General features: G+C 41.2%; 1 protein-coding gene across 1 annotated transcript; it reads left to right on the forward strand.

The window, feature by feature from the left end:
• Positions 1–1,396: 1,396 nt before the first annotated feature.
• thbs1b (thrombospondin 1b) lies at positions 1,397–10,574 on the forward strand. Its single transcript, XM_085937560.1, has 23 exons — positions 1,397–1,593; positions 1,696–1,778; positions 1,907–2,466; positions 2,807–2,882; positions 3,094–3,171; positions 3,250–3,359; positions 3,450–3,575; positions 3,886–3,982; positions 4,788–4,961; positions 5,036–5,212; positions 5,311–5,484; positions 5,561–5,688; positions 5,762–5,914; positions 5,991–6,209; positions 6,283–6,390; positions 6,735–6,894; positions 6,960–7,078; positions 7,551–7,785; positions 7,856–8,083; positions 8,151–8,422; positions 8,499–8,596; positions 8,664–8,803; positions 8,889–10,574. Exons 2-23 carry the CDS (start codon positions 1,715–1,717, stop codon positions 8,894–8,896), a joined length of 3,504 nt encoding a protein of 1,167 aa, XP_085793686.1. The 5' UTR covers positions 1,397–1,593; positions 1,696–1,714; the 3' UTR covers positions 8,897–10,574.
• The last annotated feature ends 11,902 nt before the right edge of the window (positions 10,575–22,476 follow it).

Raw genomic sequence — 22,476 nt, forward strand, 5'->3', positions numbered from 1 at the left:
AAAGAAGCAGTGATACATTTTATGGTTTTCATTCTCTCAAGTCAATAAATTTTAGCCTCAACTTAACCTGACCAACTGGTTGATCATTTTTCTTTTTTACATCACTTGGCCTATAGTCAAAGCTTCAAATTTTATGGCAATATTGCGTGCAAAGCCAATGAGTGTTTTTAATGTTTCTTTTCAAAACATCTCAAATTGAAACAGTGTTTTAAAGGTTTTTCAACTGTTATTGAATGCAAACTCACAACTCACAAATTAAATCAAACCAGTGGCTTAACTCTGGGCATCAATTACATCAGTTGTTTGGGAACACCATCATGCCTATTTCCTCCTCTTCCTGCTGTGCTCTGGAATGTAAATGACATTGTCCATGGAAGCCTATAAAAAGAAGCTGGTGCGCCGTGACCTGATAATAGACTGAAGATGGCTCAAGAGTACATTCCTAGACACTTTGAGATATTTAGGAGTTGCAGAGTCAGCTCGTTGCGTTTAATGTCTCTTGTAAAACGTATCGTGCCGAGTCATGAGTGTGCATTCTTTAAGTGCATGTGCAACGTTCAGGTGCTTTTATGCGCACCTTGTGCACCATAATCTTGTTTGATGAGACGCGTGGATAGATTATTCACTCGGTCGTTTACATTCCTTCAAGTTGCCAACAGGCAGTGAAAATCTCTTGCTCAGTTGTCAATGCTCGAGTCTTGAAGTATACTTAGTCGAAGACTACACTCATGCCCTGCACTTTGGTTTGTACCAAGAGACCTCAATTTAACCATTACTTCAGGTTACTGTGTTTGGTCGACTCCTGGCGGTTCAAAACGAAACTGCATGCATTTAGTGCTGTCCAGCTGAACCTGTTTGTGATCAGTTTTCTATATAAGGCCTACAAATTACAACACATTTAATTTAAAATGCATGAAACTTAATCAGGCATAATTACTATTTAATTTTGAATCGATTAACTTGCATTTAATGTTAGAACATAACCTAATACCACATACTGTGTATTAATTAAATGTGCAACTGCTAGGTTGTGGCAATGAATTGCAGGCACAATAATATAAGCACATGCATGGATAACACACTTAATTAGCCTTTTTAGTTATGGGAATTTGCAATGAATCTCAATCTCTCTCTCTCTCTCTCTCTCTCTCTCTCTCTCTCTCTCTCTCTCTCTCTCTCTCTCTCTCTCTCTCTCTCTCTCTCTCTCTCTCTCTCTCTCTCTCTCTCTCTCTCTCTCTCTCTCTCACCCGCTCTTTCGCTCACTCTCTCTCCCCAATGGATGATAAACTCGACCCTTCTCTTCTCACCAACGATTGGACGAGGCCACTTGTTGGGAATGGCATTAAACTATTTAAATAGCACTTTGTCCCCCCTCAGCTTATAAGGGGCTTTTTATTGCGACTGATCACATTCAGGACTCATTTTTCTTCATAAAATGTCTAAATGTTGCTGATGTCCAGTGGACCTTTTGTCTTATTTTCCCAAAAAATATTAGGCCTACATACCAATTCCTAAGGATTATTTCTGGATTTTTATTATATTTGTAATTTCCCCCTCTAATTTTTATCGATTCTTTGGATTTTTTCGAAACAGGTGAGTTAAAGAATAAATATTTGATTGGGTGGAACACTGTTTGCATGAACGCATGAACTTTGATAATAAGTTCATCATTTTATTTTATTATTTTTGTCCTAGGTAGTTAAGTTGTCTCATCATGATGCTGACGGGGATATTTTTATTATTGATGCTTTGGACTTGTGAAGCGGCCAGAATAGCAGGTGATCCATTTGAACTTGAACTGTATTACTTGATGACTTGATATTTGTTAAGAGTCTTTTTTCTGTTTTAAAGAAGCAAAAATAAATAATAAATATATTGAGCGCAATTTAAAATTATACAATCACAGAAAGTGGAGAGGACAACAGCGTGTACGACTTGTTCGAGTTGGTCCAAGTCCCTAAGAAGAACCACGGAGTGAATCAGGTGAAAGGAGACGACCCGTACAGCCCCGCCTACAAGATCCTCAACCCAGACCTGATCCCCCCGGTCCCCGAGCGCGCCCTCCGGGACCTGATCGACTCCATCCACGCCGAGAGGGGCTTCCTCTTGCTGCTCAACTTCAAGCAAGCCAAACGCACCCGGGGAAGTCTCCTGACCATAGAGAAGAAGGATGGTTCCGGTCCAGTCTTTGAAATCGTGTCTAATGGGAAGGCGAACACTTTGGACATTGTTTTCTCCACCGAGAAGAAGCAGCATTTGGTCTCCATCGAAGATGCGGATCTTGCCACTGGCCACTGGAAGAACATCACGCTGTTTGTGCAGGAGGACCGGGCTCAGCTTTACGCAGGATGCGAGGAGGTCAACAACGCCGAGCTGGACGCACCGATCCAGAGCATCCTGACCCAGGAGACGCCTGCAAGTGCGCAACTCAGGATCGGGAAAGGAGCCGTGAAAGATCGGTTCATGGTGAATACGGCACACTAAAAAAACGGAAAAAGAAAGTAAAGAAATTTACTTTCGTGCACCTTTGCGCTGTCTTATCCACGTGCGTAAAAGTGTTACAAGTGCGCAAAAATACGCATACAGACGACATACGTATATACACGGAATGTATCCTCGTGTGATAATGCCATGCATGAAAAGTAGGTTAATTAAAGCGTCACATAAATATACAAACGAGACAATAATAAAATGCAAATTAATCTTACAGTGCTATAAAGATACAACACGTGCTGCTGAGTTTGATAAACAAATGAATGCAGTCGCACAACATTTTATAGCTGAACTTGCACTCTCGTGTTTCCAGGGGGTCCTTCAAAACGTGCGCTTCGTTTTTGGAACAAGCTTGGACGCCATCCTCCGCAACAAGGGATGCCAGAGTTGTGAGTAATTTATCACGAGTATGTTTACCCTCCCACTCGCGTCCTGTCGGCTTTATGTCATACTCAACGCTATCATTTGCTCGAATATAATATTTAGCTGCATAAAAACGATTCCCCGGGGTGTCCTTAACTGTGTAATGAAAATAAATAATCACACTTGAGTTGTGGGATCACTTATTTCATGTGATGTGTGGTTTTGCTCTACCTCCAGCACCAGATTCAATGATCATAGAGAATCTTAATGGCTCCTCAGCCATCAGGACGGAGTACACTGGTCATAAAACCAAAGGTGAGGAATCTCTCATGTGGATACTGTACACTACAAAGGAAGGAAACATAAAATGATTTTGTTTTTTCTGTGTTGAAGATCTGCAGATGGTCTGTGGCTTCTCCTGTGAGGACCTGATCAGCATGTTTAAAGAGCTCAAGGGTCTTGGTGTGGTGGTCAAGGAGCTGTCCATTGAGCTCCGCAAACTGGTGAGCAGAAAACACATAAGACGCACACATGTTTAGCAAAGGAAGTATTTAATTGTGCTTTTATTCACTTCCAATATGTTTCTCTTGCAGACAAATGAGAACAAGCTGATTAAGACTCGCATCGGCATCCATAGCGGCGTTTGCATCCACAATGGCATCGTGCACAAAAACAAAGACGAGTGGACCGTCGACGACTGCACCGAGTGCACTTGCCAGGTATCCTGTCTTAAACCAGTCTCTTTTTATGAGGGGTTTGGCTACATTCCCACATTCTGCTGACCTAGTAAGAGGGACTGGTGCCAGCAGGGGTCTACATTTGCAGACACACACCTGGATTTTATTCTAGCATGTTAGACTTGGGGAATTATTCCAAGAGCAAGGGATTTTCTTGCACGGAAATGGATCAAAATCACTCGGTTATGCAACAAGCCATCCTACAAGACATGACTCAGTCATTGTCCCTTTAGTGACATTTCAAAAAAATCTTTGTGGGGCAAAACATAACCAACAACTGTTTTTATTGCAGAACTCCGCAACAGTCTGTCGCAAGATCTCATGTCCTCTGATTCCGTGTGCTAACGCAACTGTTCCAGATGGAGAGTGTTGCCCACGCTGTGGAACACGTAAGGATTTTACTTTTTGTGCAATATTTAGATTCAAACAGAATTTAAGGATAAAATATGCATCTGAAGTCACATTGAACAACATAATTATAATTTAAAATACCTCAGCAAACGTTAAGAAGAAAGGTTTTATAGTGCAACAATTTATTTACGATAATTATTTTTGTAAATACAAATAAACCATGTATTTGAACAGATTGGCTCCACTGTACATTTTAATTACAGCTGCACAAACATGCCTTGCAGTACTGTAAATGCTGTGTCAGCTAAAATGTGGAAGGGGTAGTCATTGAGACACAGCTCCAGTCATTCCCTAAAGAGATTCTGAGTAATTTCCCATATAAAAGCCACAAATATTTCCCCCACATGTAAAGGTTTCTGTTCAAGAGAAAGTATGTTAATTTCAGAGATGACTTACTAACTGCGCTCACGTTGGAATAAATAAAAGGGGTACTTATGTGTTTGGAACATTGGTGCTTTGTGTTCCAAAAACATCTTTGAATTCTTAAAGTTGAGATGGCTGCAATTTGACCAAATTGGTTCAAGTGGGGGAAAGAAAATTGACTGTTTGGTAAAGGCCTCATCCACATGATGACGAGTGACATGTTAGTCATACCTGTTCCGCCTTGCCGAAAACCCAGAATAAACAACATTTATGTGGATCTCGGCCACTTGTTGAAGTCAGTCTCTGATTTTCTCTGCTCATTTAAGCTTGAGGGTGTTGTGTGTATTTGGTGACGGTGTGGGGGGTGCCGCATTCTCTGCTACCTCTTTCATTGTGTCTTGCCGTCTCCCTCCTCCTCAGCGAGCGACTATGCAGAGGACGGCTGGTCGCCGTGGTCTGAATGGACCCATTGTTCCGTGTCATGTGGGCGGGGCATCCAGCAGCGTGGACGATCTTGTGATCGTATCAATAATAACTGCGAGGGGACCTCCGTGCAGACTCGGGATTGCTACCTCCAGGAGTGTGATAAGCGCTGTAAGTTGTATCCAAATGTGATACCAACAAGAGTTGCTTTGGTTTCTTAAGTCTGCTTTTTCTTGGATGCTCAGTCAAGCAGGATGGCAGCTGGAGCCATTGGTCGCCGTGGTCCTCGTGCTCGGTTACCTGCGGGGCCGGTGTCATCACTCGAATCCGTCTCTGCAATTCCCCAACCCCCCAACTTGGAGGCAAGGACTGTGTGGGAGAAGGTCGCCAAACAGAAAAGTGTCAAAAGTCTCCATGCCCAAGTGAGTTTCGAGTCTCCTCGTACTTGTGTGTTAGTAAGCTAATTTCTCAAACAACAAAAGCAAATCATCACGCAACCTTTCTTCCTCGTGTTCATCAGTTAATGGCAATTGGGGACCCTGGTCGCCGTGGGATACGTGCACTGTTACATGTGGAGGTGGTGCGCAAACTCGTAAACGCCTATGCAACGACCCCGCGCCACAATACAACGGCAAAGACTGTGTTGGTGACGGGAAAGAAACTCAGACGTGCTCCAAGCAAACATGTCCAATTGGTGAGGAACTGATTCTTTAGACAAAAACATACCCAGTTATACATATACAACCTTGAACAACAAACATTGTTTCCAGATGGGTGCCTATCCAACCCTTGTTTCGCCGGGGCCAAGTGCACCAGTTATCCTGACGGCTCCTGGAAGTGCGGAAAATGTCCCGTTGGTTATACTGGCAATGGAATCAAATGTAAAGACCTTGATGAGGTAAACATTTCACCAAATACTTCTTTGCTGGTTGCATCTGCTGTCACTTATCTTTATACAATCAACAAAACAGTGCAAGGAGGTTCCCGATGCTTGCTTTGAGTTCAACGGTGTGCATCGCTGTGAGAACACAAATCCCGGCTACAACTGTCTTCCCTGCCCACCGCGTTACTCAGGACCTCAACCATTTGGTAAAGGTGTGGAACAGGCTGCCGCTACCAAACAGGTATGTACATAAAAATCGACAGGACCGCCTGTCAAACATGGATTTTGCAATGGAACGTCCTGATTCCCTTTTACAGGTGTGCTCTCCTCGAAACCCATGCCTGGATGGAAGTCACAACTGCAATAAGCATGCACGCTGTAACTACCTCGGGCATTTCTCGGAACCGATGTTCCGATGCGAGTGCAAACCAGGGTATGCTGGCAATGGACACATATGTGGAGAGGACACCGATCTGGATGGTTGGCCCAATGCTGACTTGGTTTGTGTGGAGAATGCCACCTACCACTGCAAAAAGGTAAGTAGAAAGCCATTAGTTATCAAACAACATTTTTGCATAGGTAGCTGATCGTTGTGTTCTGTGAATTCAGGACAACTGCCCCAACCTGCCCAACTCTGGACAAGAAGATTACGATAAGGACGGCATTGGAGATGCTTGTGACATTGATGATGACAACGATGGCATTCCTGATGACAGAGTGAGTAGTGGTACATTTGCAACTGACTGAGGTTTTTATGTTCATCATTCATGTGCAATACGAAGCAAAGGTGGATAGAAGGCGGGGCTCAGAGAGGAAAGCAAATGTTTTCCCTGGCCAAAAACTCTAATTCTATCACTGAGGTACGAGTCTGAAGGGACTCGACTGTGCACAAATTCCAAGTGGGATTTGACCTAAAAATAAAGCACCTTTTAATTCCATGGACCTCCTTCCTTCTAAATAGATGCACTCAGTTAGTCTGAAGGCAGATGGCGAGTACCTGCACCTGAATACATACCCATAACCCCCCGCCCCCCTCCCACATCTCTTTATCACCCACACAGGACAACTGTCCGTTCATCTTCAACCCGAGGCAGTACGACTACGACCGCGATGACGTTGGCGATCGCTGTGACAACTGCCCTTATAATAGCAATCCCGACCAAACCGACACAGACAACAATGGAGAAGGAGATGCCTGCGCTGTGGACATAGATGGAGATGGTAAGAACGACTAATCCGAGCCGGATATTCGGAATAGCAAATAACGCTTTCTGTTCATTCTCCAGGCATACTTAATGAAAAGGACAACTGTCCCTATGTGTACAATGTGGACCAGAGAGACACAGACTTGGACGGGGTGGGAGACATGTGCGATAACTGCCCTCTGGAACATAATCCCGATCAGGTGTGTGTGCACTCCTCCCTCTTTTCCTTCCAGCTCATCCAGCAACAACAATACACATTCACCAAGAGTCTTTCGTCTTAGCTCAGCATGTCTTGCTTTGGATTGCCTGCAAAAGATTCACACGCAGACAGCCAGACAGGGACAGAGAGTTTGAAAAAGAGAGGAGAGAGGTTCAGACACTAGATCGTGTCAGTCTGGTTGACGGAAAAGGTTAACAAAAAAAGAGGCCCTCGGCGGGATATTACTACGCAGAACTGGGAAGAAGGAATGCAACGGACAAGGGTGCTTGAATATTTCCACTTTTAGGAATTTTAAAGGCAAGTCTAGACATGTAGGAAAAACGCAATTTACCCAAATGATTACCTCAAGCATAAATTTTGAAGACTGTCCAATCGCAACATACTTTTTATCCTGACAATCCTAATCTCCCATTGTCATCTTTAAATTCTGATTGGATCATTTTCAATTGCAGGTGGATTCAGACGATGACCGTGTGGGAGACAAGTGTGACAGCAACCAGGATATTGATGAAGATGGACACCAGAACAATCTGGACAACTGCCCATACATCCCCAATGCTAATCAGGCTGATCACGACAAGGACGGCAAAGGAGATGCATGTGACCACGACGACGACAATGACGGCATCCCGGATGACAAGGACAATTGCAGACTCGCACATAACCCCGACCAGGTTGACTCAGATGGTGAGGACGATGGAAGAGATTGAAATAGAATCTGCATACTCAATCATTTGTACACATTTTCTTTTTGCAGGTGATGGCCGTGGAGATGCGTGTAAAGACGACTTCGACCAAGATAATGTTCCAGATATCTACGATGTGTGTCCAGAGAACTTTGACATTAGCGAGACAGACTTCCGCAAATTCCAAATGGTTCCTCTAGATCCTAAAGGCACTTCCCAGATTGATCCCAACTGGGTGGTTCGTCACCAGGGTAAAGAACTCGTTCAAACCGTCAACTGTGACCCTGGAATTGCTGTTGGTAAGTAAAAATATTGTTATTGTTATGATTCATGAAATGTTTTCTAACTTGAGTCTTTCTTCTGTAGGATATCATGAGTTCAATGCCGCGGACTTCAGTGGGACCTTCTTCATCAACACCGAGAGGGACGATGACTATGCCGGCTTTGTGTTTGGTTACCAGTCGAGCTCCAGATTCTATGTGGTCATGTGGAAGCAGATCACTCAGACCTACTGGTCCAACAAACCCACAAAAGCCCAAGGCTACTCTGGCTTGTCAATCAAAGTGGTCAATTCCACCACTGGCCCAGGAGAACATCTCAGGAATGCCCTGTGGCATACCGGGAATACCCCAGGACAGGTACAGTGTTCATTCTTGTGACTGATGACGACTTCAAGATGATTAGGAGAGCAATATTTTTTTTTGCCTGCTCTAGGTCCGCACCCTCTGGCATGACCCTAAGAATGTCGGATGGAAAGATTTCACTGCCTACAGATGGAATCTGATCCACAGACCAAGAACGGGCCTTATCAGGTGGGCAGATGAACACATTTAAGGTCCGATGGATTTGATCATTGCTCATCAACATCTTCCCACTCAGGGTTGTCATGTACGAAGGAAAGAAGATCATGGCCGATTCTGGTAGCATCTATGACAAAACATATGCCGGTGGCAGGCTAGGTCTTTTTGTTTTCTCCCAGGAGATGGTTTACTTCTCAGACCTCAAGTATGAGTGCAGAGGTAAGAACTTTGGTCTCGATTAACTATTCAGTGGAACCTCTGAGCCATGCATAATACGCAACATAAATGTCTTTTCTTTTCACAGATGGATAAACGCACAGCGCTAGATGTTCAGAGGAATGCACCTTTTAGTAGTATGAACTATTTTTTTATTCTCTTGTTAAATCCAGGGACTGAATTATCTCCACAATGCTTTCTTGTGCAATGCGCGCACTCGTTGACGGCGAAGGGCATGTGGGCGGCCTTAGGGGTAACGTGAAGCCGCTTTGGGCCCAAAACCAAATGGCTGAGTACCGTTTGAGGATCAAAGTGCCCTTCTCCTCCATCCTTCTGCGAGAGTGGGGAAAGCTGGAGAGAAAAAGGAAAATATTTCCTCCCTCCCTCCCTCCCACCTTTGCCTGTAGGACACCGGCACCTTTCTGTCCCAGCTCTCCTTGCTTTCTTACTTTCTGAAAGACCTCATTCATTTCTGTGCGACTCGAGCTCCCCGTAGACAACTATGCACTTCCAAACTTTTTTTTTTTTTAACATCCTCTCTCAGCTTTTTCTCTTCAGCCTTCCTCACCTTCTCACCCTCCAGATGGACATCCCAAAGAAAAGACTGAGTATATATATTCCATTTGCTTTACCAAGTTGCACATTGTGAAAGATGCTTTTGGAGGACTCAAAGGATGATGGCAGCAGCAACATTTTAGGAATCTGTTGTAGTGTTAGAAATACAGTGGACATAATTTTAGGAATGTTTGCGTTCATGCTTGTCCGTACCTAAGACTCCATGAAGAGAAAACCCAAGAAAAGGAGAAATGTTATCCAAAAATCAACGTAATACAGTATGCAGAACGGAATTATGTTAGTCCTGAATTGTTTAACAACTCTCAGGTAAAATGAGTATCTTGTAAAAAAAAAAAAAAAAAAAAAAAAAAATAGTCTGCATTCCCTCCATCATGTCAATGACAAGATTATTAATTTCATCTATTGAGGTTTGAATTTGGTATGATGTAAATACATGTAATTTATTGACTCTTGCCTACAGTGTAGGCAAAAAAATACTTTGAAAAAGTACAAAATCTCTCTGATAAACAGGAACAAAATTAGGCGTAATCAGGTTTCAGAAACTTGTGTTGCTCTTATCAAGTCCAAATTCACATCACGCTAATAACTTTGTTTTGATACAACCATTTAGCATGTAGCGAAACTGATTAAATGATGTACAAATATTACCTCATTGCAGTTGATCAACACAAACACATGCATTTTATTTTTCCTTGAAAGAATTGTAAAGTGAATAACAACCAGCTCCCAAAACTACCCCAGCAAGAATGCCAGTAAAATGGGAGATTTCTTCTTCTTCTTTTTAATTAAAGAATATTTTTGCTTTATCGTATCTGTCCAGTGCTGTTTTTAGCAGATAAATTATTGTTGGTTGTTCTTAGCAGTTTGTAAGAGGTCAATGAGCGTGTGCGTGTGTAGATAAATGCTATTTAAATAATTTATCGGGATTTGTTGCCGTACAAAATGGCACAAATCCATCTGTATAAACGGTTTGCACACTGAGGTGAGGATGTTGTATTCGTTACCATTTTTATTTTGGGGGGAGGTGGGAGGGAGAGGTGTGGGTTTTGTTTATCTATATTATCATTATTTTTGTACAATTAGTTTTGCTTGTTTTTAAACATGTTCTTAGTTGTAAAAATGCTCAGATGCAGTTTTTTTTTTTTTCAATTCATGATTATTTTGTAACGTACTTCAAGATAATAAATAGTTAAAAGTCTCATGATGGTGTGTATGATTTTTGTTTAAGTCGTGTTGGTAAGACCCAGATAGAATTGCACCGTCAGGTCTCAAGAGGTGATGAAGGCCACATGAGGAATGTAACATCCACTTCTGCACTTTACCTTCAGCGACCAGGTGAGCACGTTCGACAAGACTGATCTTGTGCTTCGGGATGGCCAAGGTCAAACTATTGCAAGTTCATTGTCACAAGTGCCGTCCAAGGGAAGTCAAATACTTGCAGTACACCAATCGGGCTCTCCGTAATGGCCACTGCAGTTCTCACACAGGTGTATACAAACGTGCCTGTGTTTACTTTTGCACCATTTAAGGCTTCAATGGCCGGGAGAGAGACAGCAGACTCTTGAACTTTATCATGCCAGCGTAACCTCGAAAGTCGAACACAATCTGTTGCAGCTGGGTTTGTCATGGAAAATAACAGAAATCAGAAAGGCTTGTTTTCCAAAAAGCTTTACAGGCAATTAAGGTTGTAATAATGACAGCCTTGCCAAAAAACATGACAGAATTTGAATCAAAACTAAATCAATCTGAAAAAAGTCTGCAGAGCACAAATTATGACACATATTTTTATAAAGGTCCTTGCTTGATGGTGAAAATTTACAAAGAGAACAGAGTGTACTGTTTTGCAACCTTCCGGTCCACACACCCAAACACCTCCTTAAATAATGACAGAGCCAAGCTGCAAAAGACCCACCCAATTACCGCCAAGGTTCTTTGATATTCCTTCAAAAAGACCCCCCCCCCTCTCAGTAATAGTCAACGAACGATCAGCCTTGAAGTGTTGGACCAAAGTGCTGATGAATGGAACAGGAGAAGTACAACAGTCCTATTTAGCTCCTCTAATTCTCACAAAGAAGCAGACGGACTGCGAAGCTACCGGACTGACCTCAAACCTCAAACTGACATGAATTGGCCTCCCTGCCTGCTCCCCTCATCTGTCACATGACACTTGCGCACTGGCTGTGTATGTGTGTTGTGTTAAGAGGAGGACCCCCACCACCACGAAATACCACCGCCTTTGCACATGAAGGGCTGCAGGACAACACCTGAATATACAGAATTTGACGCTCGGATAATATGAAGTTGCTGAAAATAAACCAGGAATCTGTTTTTTTTTCTGCCTTACCTGTTCTTATTTGGGTCTATGGTAAAGGATGTGATAACAATAAAATGATGAGTGTGCACTGAAAGTGAAAATAGCTTAAGTCGTTAAATTGCATAACTGCAAAATGTTAGAAAAGGTCTTGAGCCGTCTGAGCTGGTCTAAAGTGACTTGGTTGTCAGGTTGTCAAGCCTGATCATGTTTCCTTGAGGGCTGTGGTAGCATTGTGCTTATTTGCATTTTCTGAAATTTTGATTATATGGGGGAGGAAAAAAACAATGGCGAGGCCTTTTGTGAGACCATTTTTGATCACCAAGCTCCATTTAGGGCTGAGAACACAACTTTGAGAAGCGAAGATATTCTGAGGATGTGGCCCTGCCAGAATTTTGTCCAGTATCTTATTTCTCAACAGGCTACATGTGTGTAGCTCATATAAAAACATCATAACCCTATGTCAACCTGCAAATGTCTGAGTATTGTCAACTTTATTTTTAACAGAATGTCATCATAATATTCAATTATCCTTTTGTCTAACATCAGCAAAGAATACAGAGTGACCAACTTCACAATTGCCTGAAACCAGAATCAGCTTATAAAAATCTGCTCTCTAGCCTCCATCCAATAAAAAGCAGTAACCCCCCCGACACGATCACAGTGCATGGAAACAGATGAAAGATGACGGAGAGAGTGGAGGAAGAAGAAAAGGCTTTTCATTTCCTGCTGTGAGGACGCCGTGCTACTGTTGGGTCTCCCCCGCTGATCCAGCGACTCTGCGATCCCATCTGACCTTGTCTTATATTACATCACCACTGTAGACGTCAGCACAGCACAGATGTCTTAACCAATCATCAATAATGATCACACGTAAAAATATCAATTTGATTAAAAAGTGAATGAAAGTTCATGAATGAACTACTGAAGGCCAAAAAGAGTTTGAACAGCAATAAGTGACGCCGACAACCTCGTCAGCCAAGCCAGAGGAAGTCCTCCGCGTTTTTTGACCACTAACTTGGCAACCCCCTCAGACTCAACACAAAGGTGTGAAATATTAGGGATAGCTGCTGCAGACACATTTTCACACCACTAGCAAACCCCTCCACAAGCCACATGTTGTGTATGAGGCCAAGATGTAAATAACTCAACTGCTGACATTTGTGTCGCGCGTCTGCGTGGAGTGATGTCGGATATGAGCGGGAATTGATTTGATTTGAAATGTGTTACTGTGGTGCAGTTTTTGCTAGAAACTCAATTTGGTTTGATTTGCTAAATGTTTGTGGATGCAAAATCAGGCTAAAAAAAAATCAAAACTCAATATCAAAATAATCATGACCAAAAGGAAGTTGACTTGCAACAACACTAGAAACAGAAGCAATGACTGAAGGAAACCAGGTCACTAAATACCGTAATTTTCGGACTATAAGTCGCTCCGGAGTATAAATCGCACCAGCCATAAAATGCACAATAAAGTGAAAAAAACATATATAAGTCGCACCGGAGTATAAGTCGCACTTTTGGTGCAAATTTATTTGTCAAAATCCAACACCAAAAACAGACATGAACCAGCAACAACAGGCTAAACGATACGGTATGCTAACGTGACATATACACAAACGAGGAGCTGAGAACGGGCCTGACGTAACATTCAGAGTTATTCAAGTAAGTATTACATAAATAACACGTTTATCAAACCATCTGTGTCACTCCAATTAGCAAAATCCATCGTTCGTGCTTTATGTAAACAATGCCGCGTGTCAAATTTCTCGTTCTTTATGTCAACAACGCCGCGCGTGCGCTGCAGAGATCTAGTATATAACTATATTGTAGCGTTAACAAAGTACCAGGAAAGACGTGGGTTTATATAACAACAATATTATCAAACCATCTGTGTCACTCCGAATCATTAAATCCATCGATCAAATTCCTCGTTCTTTATGTCAACAACGCCGCGCGTGCGCTGCAGAGATCTAGTATATAACGATATTGTAGCGTTAACAAAGTACCAGGAAAGACGTGGGTTTGGTAAACGGCTCTTTATTTAACAAAACAAGAGTTCAACGAGCCAACAACTACTGAACTTCCAGCCACGGAGGTGAAAGAAAGCTCCGTAAAGTATGACCGGGCGTGCGTAAAAGCCATGTCCGAGCCCCATCCACCGTCCCCGGACAACCACCCGGGCAAGCGCCGGCCCCCGACTTCCATCCACGGAGGTGAAAGAGAGCTCCCGTCGAGAAGGACCGGGCGTGCGTAAAAGCCATAATAGTTTTTCAAACCTTCTGTGTCACTCCAAATCATTAAATCCTTCAAACTCTTCGTCCTCCGTGTCACTTACAAACAAAGCCGCTAATGATGCCGGTAGTACGTGGGGCCCTTCATCATCTTCGTCATCCCGTGATCGAATCCTTTGTGTTTTATGTAAACAACCGCCGCGCGGCACGGGTGACGTCACTTGCAGTTCAAATGACAGTAATCCCTTGCTACATCGCGGTTCGTTTATCGCGGTTTTTGAATTTTGAAAATTTGTGAAAAAAATCACATATAAGTCGCTCCTGAGTATAAGTCGCCCCCCCACCCAAACTATGACAAAAACCGCAACTTATAGTCCGAAAATCATGGTAGAAGCAAACTGATTGGACAACAAGGATCCCCTAGACGACACACCAGAGGCCGAGCGAGCTAATTGGCAAATGCAAGGCTGGCAAGAAACTGAATGAATGGAAACAAATACAGAAAGAAGGTAATTAGAACAAAATCCACACGGGGAAAACATGAATATTTGATCAAAACCAAAATCATGACATCTTCATCTTAAAGATTAGTTGTAACCACCATGTCATCAGCTGCCGTTTTACATTCAGTCTTGCTACCACGAAAGATCTTGTCAGTACAAAGCGCCTTTGATTTTAATCTCTTTGAATAGTTGAGTTAAATATGCTTTTCTTGTCCGAGCCAGGAAAGAAATGACGGTGAAGAAGCAAAGTTCCAACGTCTGCATGAGCCTCACAGGAGTGACTGATGTGGGCATTCAAACGGTGACACGCCAGCTTTCCACTTCCAAGTGCCAAAGTCTTCCACAGCCTTGTGCCATGCTATGAGGGACAGTCATCATTGGAGAATGTGGATGGAGGTGGGGGATGCTCTCTGCGAATGTGCTTAACTGGCATTTAGCAGTCCATCTGATAGAAGAGCTGGATAGTAAATGCAAAAATAAGACTTTTGCTACCATTGCACCTGTGGGATTCATGAGAATGCTCATTCCTGCAACAAGTCCTGACAGGGGTGATGAGAAACGTGAAAAGTATTGGGTTCCCTCAGACCCATTTGCAATCCTCGATCGGTTGCGCAGGACAAAAGAAGCACCGAAACCAGAGCTCGGAGAGAAGAATAGAGTCCTTTCTCTGTCCAAGCCGACCGGCTGTTGTGCACCTTGGAGAAGCTCTCAACACTGAGGGCAGATGGAATAGCTTGATAATGGACACTCCTCCGCTGGGTCCCCTTCAGCCTCCCAGTGGAGGCAAAGAAGGCATTTTTGTGTTGATGTGTGAATTTTCCCTCGTGGCTGAGTCACAACAAACACTTTCAAGGCGGTGAAACACAAATTTAGAAAGTGCGAAAAGCACCGTTGTCCCGTCATTCGACGGCAGAGACATTTTTGCTGATATACTAAAATGACTGAATCCATCTTGTTAAATCTCACGGCTGTAAAACGGCATTTTGCAGGCTAACAAGATAGAGATGCTAAGAAAAGTATGTCGGGTCAGGTGAGGGAACGCACACACGCTGGAATGCGTGGAATGCTTGAGGAACACATTTGATTCACAGTATGCCAACCTGCTGAGAGAAGATATGGGAAGCAAATATCAATTCATGATCATTTGTCCTTCTTTTTCTGTTTTACTTCACTTGCTGTTTGTATTTGAATATAATCTCATTTAGAATAGAGAACACAGTTGAGTGCCGAAGACGTGCACACTGAAGACTTTCACACAGCGATAAAGTCTGCTTTCCTGAAGATTTCCTTGAGCTTATGATTACTGAACTAATTACAGACATTCCATGGATTATTTACAGACTCCGGCTCAGAACGTGTCCGTCTAAAAGAACAGTGGGCTCCTTATACGGTGCTGCAGCTGTAGCCAGGCACATGTACACAAAGAATACACAGGTTGGTCTAACAAAATTTGTGTTTGGAGACATTTATAGTAATTTGGAGTGGATGAATAAATTTCAAGGAGAATACAATATTTTTTTTTTTTTTTAAAACTTTTCAAATGACATGCAAGGATGAGAAGTGCTGTAGTGGTACAGTCCTGTTCAATGTCTTTCATTTATTTGACTACCTGTTGCACAAGACAAAGTAAGGAAAAAAAGAAAGATATGGAAGCTGAGAGTTTGATGGTCACTCAGATTCTTCCTAGTATCAACATTTATGAAAAGAATACAATCTAAGCAAGTATTGTGGGTATATAATGTTTTTGTTTCGAACTGAAAGTTTGTGCAACTTTTCGGCCCTTCCCATCAATTATCCAATTATGGGATTTAGTCTTTTTAGAGTACAAAGTGGACAACGCCATCCTTAAGATATGAGATTTTTTCTTCGATATAAATTGTTGATATTTTTATCTGTTCTCCAGCTCCTGTAATTATATTGTTGAACTTTTAAAGTGTTCCGTTCACTTAGCCAGCATGTAGTTATGTTGTTATCTACACGACTGTTTCGAAAGCATGACAACCACAAAGAGGCAGACATGCGCTGGCTTTTTCCAGTCCCTCAATGCTCCAGGTTGTATCAAATCCAATTGACTAACCAAATATTTAAAAAACTAAAGTTTACATCCTGTCACACCATCGTCAATAAATCCATTTCAAGCTGTTGTGCAATCGAGATACAATATTTCCGTAAAGACAAATTAGTCTCTCCAGTATAAAGTGTAATCTAACACAGCGATCTTGTTGCCCGTGATTGTCAGTGTGGAAATGATCTTTTCAAATCTGTAGCTATCATGTCTCGAGTTAAGTGGGACATGTTGAAAGCAGTGGGTGGTTTTCAGTGGACCACAAATAAGCTTTCGATGGGTCATAAGAGCTAAAAACAAAACAGCTGTGGGTCTGAAACGTGTGGTCCACGCCTCTTGGCATACAGCACAGACTGTGAAAAGTCAAACTAGCTATTTCCCTCGAGTTCTACTACAAAGTAAAATGGGATCGTTTCTTTCGGAAGGCAACTGTGCAATGGTTGGCGTAACATTTTATTATAATTTGTCGTTCATTGAATTGCATATATATATATATATATATATATATATATATATATATATATATATATATATATATATATATATATATATAATTGCATATATATATATATATATATATATACAATGCAAGTGCATATATATAATTGCATATATATATATATATATATATATATATATATATATATATATATATATATATATATATATATATATATATATATAATTGCAATTGCATATATATATATATATATATATATATATATATATATATATATATATATATATAATTGCATATATATATATATATATATATATATATATATATATATATATATATATATATATATATATATATATATATATATATATATATATATATATATATACACACACAGACAGAGTGACACTGATGAAGGCGGAAGTACATGCCAAAACATGTCAGGTAATGTAACCTAAAATTAAATTGTTTGTGATAAAAGAACCAAAAAAAGTGATTGACAAGGGAAACAAAATGCACTTAGTACAACCATTATAATTATTATAAATTATTATTACATGTACGTAGTGTACGTATATGTACAATGTATATATATATAAGTATATGTCTAGTGAGAGATGGCTATAAAATCGTGTTTGCAACTAATGCGAGGGAGAGCAAGACCATCTGTTTTCTTCTCTCTGCCAACTGTCTGGGAATGCCTGGGGGAACTCCGAATGTTGGGCTTCTGGATGGCCTGCATGCAGTTAAAATCCAATATGGTTGGCGCAGAGTAGCCAGACTGGGTGTGCATTGTGCAGGTGTGATCTGTTCTGAGTGACCTGGTACAAACCACTCAATTAATGTCTGTGATGCCGCGGGTTCGGGGTGTTTCAGGTGGTAAATGTGTGTAAATAGAAAACACAGACGCTGCATTTTATCTCAAGGTAATGGTTAACCCAAATCGTTACTTTTTTGTATATAAGGCATAAAAAAGCTTATATAAGTAAGCCCAAGTGAAACTTGGAGCTAAAAATATACTGTGGAAGCAGCAAATATTTAAAGCAGAGTAAAGCCACAGGTTGAACTTGCACTATTGCATGGCATAAAGTTTCAAAAACATTTTGATTTGATGTCACTACGGTTACATGTTGTTATTCTATATTTTTCCATAATAAAAGAGCGAGTTCAGTAGTGAACTTCTTTCAACCAAGCCTAAATTGAACCCCCTAATCTGCAACGGGAAAGGAAGTGTTTGGTCTCTGAAAAATAACCCTCTTAAATAAGATTAAGGCCTTTTGTTTCAAGGTACACAAAAAATATGCAAAATGTCATTCCTTTTAAATGATAGGATCAAAACAAGGAGTTTGCAAAAATTGCTCCACTTCCCCTTTGCGCTGATACAAGAGGAGTATCAGTAGTCTGACAGGCTTTAGCAAGGTGTCACAATGACGCAAAACAAAATTACACTGTGAGAGTCTAATGCAGATTAAGTGAGAGATCAGCACATTAGCTACTGTAGCACCACGACTAAGGAGATTTAGTCACTAAGGTGTACAAATGGCCATTAATCAAAACAAAGGGTCATTTAAAAGTAGACAATTTCTGTCTATAAACAAGCACTGTACTATATCTCCTAATGACTCAGAGTGACGTAACTTGGCAGTTGAGAGCTGTTATGTCACAAATGATATATCAGATGTTTGGTAACAATTGACCAGCATTGATTATGTTCTTGTTTAGTTGTTTGCAATCTAGACTGATTTGTTGTGTAGGAAAGATAAAATTGCAGTTGCAATCATGAACAAATTTTTGGTTTGACCCATGGTTTTAGTATGTGACCAAAAATGGTCATCGCACTGCTATAAAGGTAATTTTATCTTGAATGACTCATTTCTGTTTTTGTAGATTGAGAGATTTTTCAGAGGTTGCAACAATATCTTTTGTGTGTAATGTGTGGAAGACAACTTTGCCATGTCTTTGTCCGGACCAAACCGGCTTCAGTGACAAGAATTCCCATGCAAGAATGCAAACTCACAAATGTCAGTGTATGGAGAAATCAGGTCACTAATCGTCTTTTGTCGCCTGGCGACATTCCTTATGTTCCACCCTGGCAACCAGGACTTAGAGAAGCACTGGGATTTTGTTTGACAGCCATGTCACCCGTTTCAGGGAGGGTCCGGCCACCTCCCATTGGAGACCCCCTTGGGCTGTGTTTGGGTGAGGGGCCAGAGGCAGACGTGATCTCATATCAGACAAAACAATGTTGTCCAGCCAGCATCTATAATGGCTATTCTGAAGACATTCAAAACAAGGAAGCACATTTGATTAACGAGCTGGAGTTTCTCATCCACTTGAACAAGATGTTGACAACTCAAAGACTGATTGAGTCCATCAATCTAAAACACTGAAAATCTCGACTTGAACAATGGGCTCTTTCAAAATCTGTAAGTTCCAGTTTCAAAACAAGTATCAAGCACCTCAATCGCAATAATAACATTTCTGAAAAAAGAATAGAGGTCCAGAATGTAAAGTAAATCCAGGTCCAGAAAGTGAAAATCCTGCCACAGGTGTTTCGAAATAACCGGCAGGTACATGAGGGCGGAGTTTGTTTCGATTGATGAGAAGCATGTGTAGAAATGTGACTAAAGTCAAATTGTGGCAGTGTTTTTACTTTCTTTCAGTACTTGTAATTGATACTTCTGAGCAAGAATTTCTCAAGTTTTACTCAAATGACATTTGTGCCAAAATTTAAAGACTTATATTTTTTTATTTTTTTTTTTGCTCTTAAGTGGCCATGCCGTCTGGCTTTCTCTCCATTCACACATTCAAGGCAGACAACAAGTCACTCTAAGTAGTTTTGCTAGCTCAAAACTCACTTTGGCTGTTACATCAGACATTTTTTCAACTTGTGCAGGTGTACCCACCAAAGTTTTCATTGAGTGTATATGCAGCTGTTTTCAAATTGTTCATTTTTTACCATCAGCTCAGCAGAAAAAAATTAACAGGAGCCTTCATGTTCCTATGATTAGAGAGTTTGGAAAGACTCTCAAAATAGACGCTGAGGCTCCTGACTCAAAATATCCCTTAAGTCAATGTGTAGCTCCGGTTTGACCAGCAGAGGGCCGTTTCATGTTGTACTGTCACTGACTTATTCCCGTCCACAAGCTCATGATAAACACTTCCATTCCACAATCCTAAAGACATAGTAGAAGAAACCATGATTATAGCCTCCGGAGTGTTGTGTATATATATCTCCACTGGGAGGGAGGGACTTCCTGATAACCACAGCTTCTCTTTTTTGACTACATTCTCACATGACCTGTGAGGTGAACTGCGTGCGTCTACTTCAACTTCTACATCAACATTACCAGAGACGTCCTTCCTGTGTCTCCTTAGCATCATCATTTTTGAGACCCACCTATCCTGTTTCAACCCAACCATCATTACATTTGCACCAGAGAGTAAATTTATACCTTGCATAGACGATACGCATCGTGAGGTTCAATGAATATTATAATTTGCTTTGGGTAAAAATGCAATACATCACTTTCATGTCATTTTTACCACTGTGACCACACTTGAAAAGTAAATCTGAGCACAGCAATCCACCATGACATGACGCGACAGGGGACAAATTATGAGTGTGATTGCCAAAACCGCAACAGTGGTCGTCAGGGCCAAATTTGAAGCGTTGGGTTGCCATGTCCCGAGGGGAAACAAAAGGATGTAACAGAGCAGTGAGACAAGGCTCAGTCCCGCTAAATCTTGTAGAAAAACATTGTATTTGTATCTCTCATCTAAGGATTCTAATTGCTCCTTGTGTTCAGTTTGTCGCAAGTTAAAAGTTGTTGTTTTTTCTAACTGCATACCACCAGTGAACTTCTACGGTTTACAAGTTTCCATTCTTTATGGAACCACTGAGGTATTTCTTTGGGAAGATGATGTTTTCAAATCCTAAAAAACAAAAAAAGATCACATTTTTCTCAGGTTGAAAGAGTCTCGTTTACATTTTTATTTTTCATGTCTGGTCATCATTATAGCATGAAAGCGAAAATAACGTCAGAGCTCCATCCAGAAGAGTTTAATACGTTGCAGATCTACACGAGCACAAGAACGGTCTGACTTTGTTCTTACAGATATTTTGGCTACTTCTTTTGACTTTGCAAACAAGCACACCTTTTCTTTTCACATTGTTCCTCGATCAGAACAAGGTGCACCAATGCATGCTGGCCCTTTTGTTACACCGCAGACAGCAGGTGAAGTTGAACGCTTTGTAGAGTGTTGCCTGTAGTCGTCGTTACGTGCCGAGGAAAGATTCTCGATGAGTGCGACTGCCAACACACTCTGAAGTGGAAGCCACATGCAGCTGAAGCTTAAATAAACAAGACAAGTAGCCCTGCACACAGTCTGCCATGGATGTGACTTTCATTAGCACTTTGAATCAAACTATTGGCTACTTTCATTCTTACAACAACAAACAATGGGATTCATTCATGAACAGCTCCTACCACCTAAATTAAATCCTACTTTTGCTTTGTCATTCCAAAGGTATAATTTACGACAAACTCATTGCCAGGATGTTCACTCTTGTTAATTTACCTGCATTTGGCTTTACTGTAACTCTGAAAAGGTACAAACTATGTATTCTTTGACCTCATTTTAAACTGTAGAACCTCATAAAAGATATTTTTTCCGCACATCCTCAAGTTGAGCTAGAGCAGATACAGATGGTGGTGTCATCCACTTCCTATTTCTATTTCAAGTCGAACAAGTTAACCATCCATTATCGTCAAATGTCTCCATTAAATCATAACCTGCTTATACTGTGTTCCCCATGGGCCTCAAAATTGCCACATTTATGTCAAGGCACATAACCACATAGCTCAACATTTAATACACGAGCGCTTCCAAAGGCCTTGCGGGTATCCGCATGTAAATTTACAACCTAGCAGCTTTTTCAGTTCACTCATTTTCCAATAATTAGATTTGTGCTGAGTCAACAATCTGTGAAAGATGATACTAAATAGGGAAATATAATTCAGATCATTCAGGAATCCAAATACCTGATCAGGACATATCAATGCAAATTCCAAGTTGGGACTTATATGCCGGTTCACCATAACGAGGCCTTTTATTGTTGATTGAACATATAGCGGTGACTGACATTTTGATGACAGGGCGTGATGTCTAAATGTGGCCGGGAGAGTGGAGTCCTGAGGGCGGCCTCGTCTTCCATTTCATAAACCGCGATGGGATACTGGATTAAAGGCCAAGGGTTGGTATAGGGGTGAGGAACTTATTTGATGGGGAGCCAGTCAAACAGTGGCTGTATAAGTACTGACGTCACCATCAGGGCCTGCCATCGAGTACATATATTTCATGTATGTTAAAGATTAAACTTGAAATCAATGCATATGTCTCCAAACTGAGTATCTTCTGTGAAACTGCATTTGTTTTTATCGGTACTATTTTTTTTAAGCTACTCATGTGTCGTCAAGGAATGAAGGTCCTCCCTTGAGCATGTTGGGTTTTTTATTTATTTATT

Source organism: Syngnathus leptorhynchus, chromosome 18 (assembly GCF_054491065.1).
Source record: "Syngnathus leptorhynchus isolate UIUO chromosome 18, UIUO_Slep, whole genome shotgun sequence".
Classification (NCBI taxonomy): domain Eukaryota; kingdom Metazoa; phylum Chordata; class Actinopteri; order Syngnathiformes; family Syngnathidae; genus Syngnathus; species Syngnathus leptorhynchus.

Excerpts from the sequence above, each read along its gene's own strand:
- thbs1b (XM_085937560.1), top strand. The coding sequence starts at position 1,715 with ATGATGCTGACGGGGATATTTTTATTATTGATGCTTTGGACTTGTGAA. Across the intron at positions 8,423-8,498 it reads CCGGGAATACCCCAGGACAG|GTCCGCACCCTCTGGCATGA; the intron begins GTACAGTGTTCA and ends TGCCTGCTCTAG. Across the intron at positions 8,597-8,663 it reads CCAAGAACGGGCCTTATCAG|GGTTGTCATGTACGAAGGAA; the intron begins GTGGGCAGATGA and ends CTTCCCACTCAG.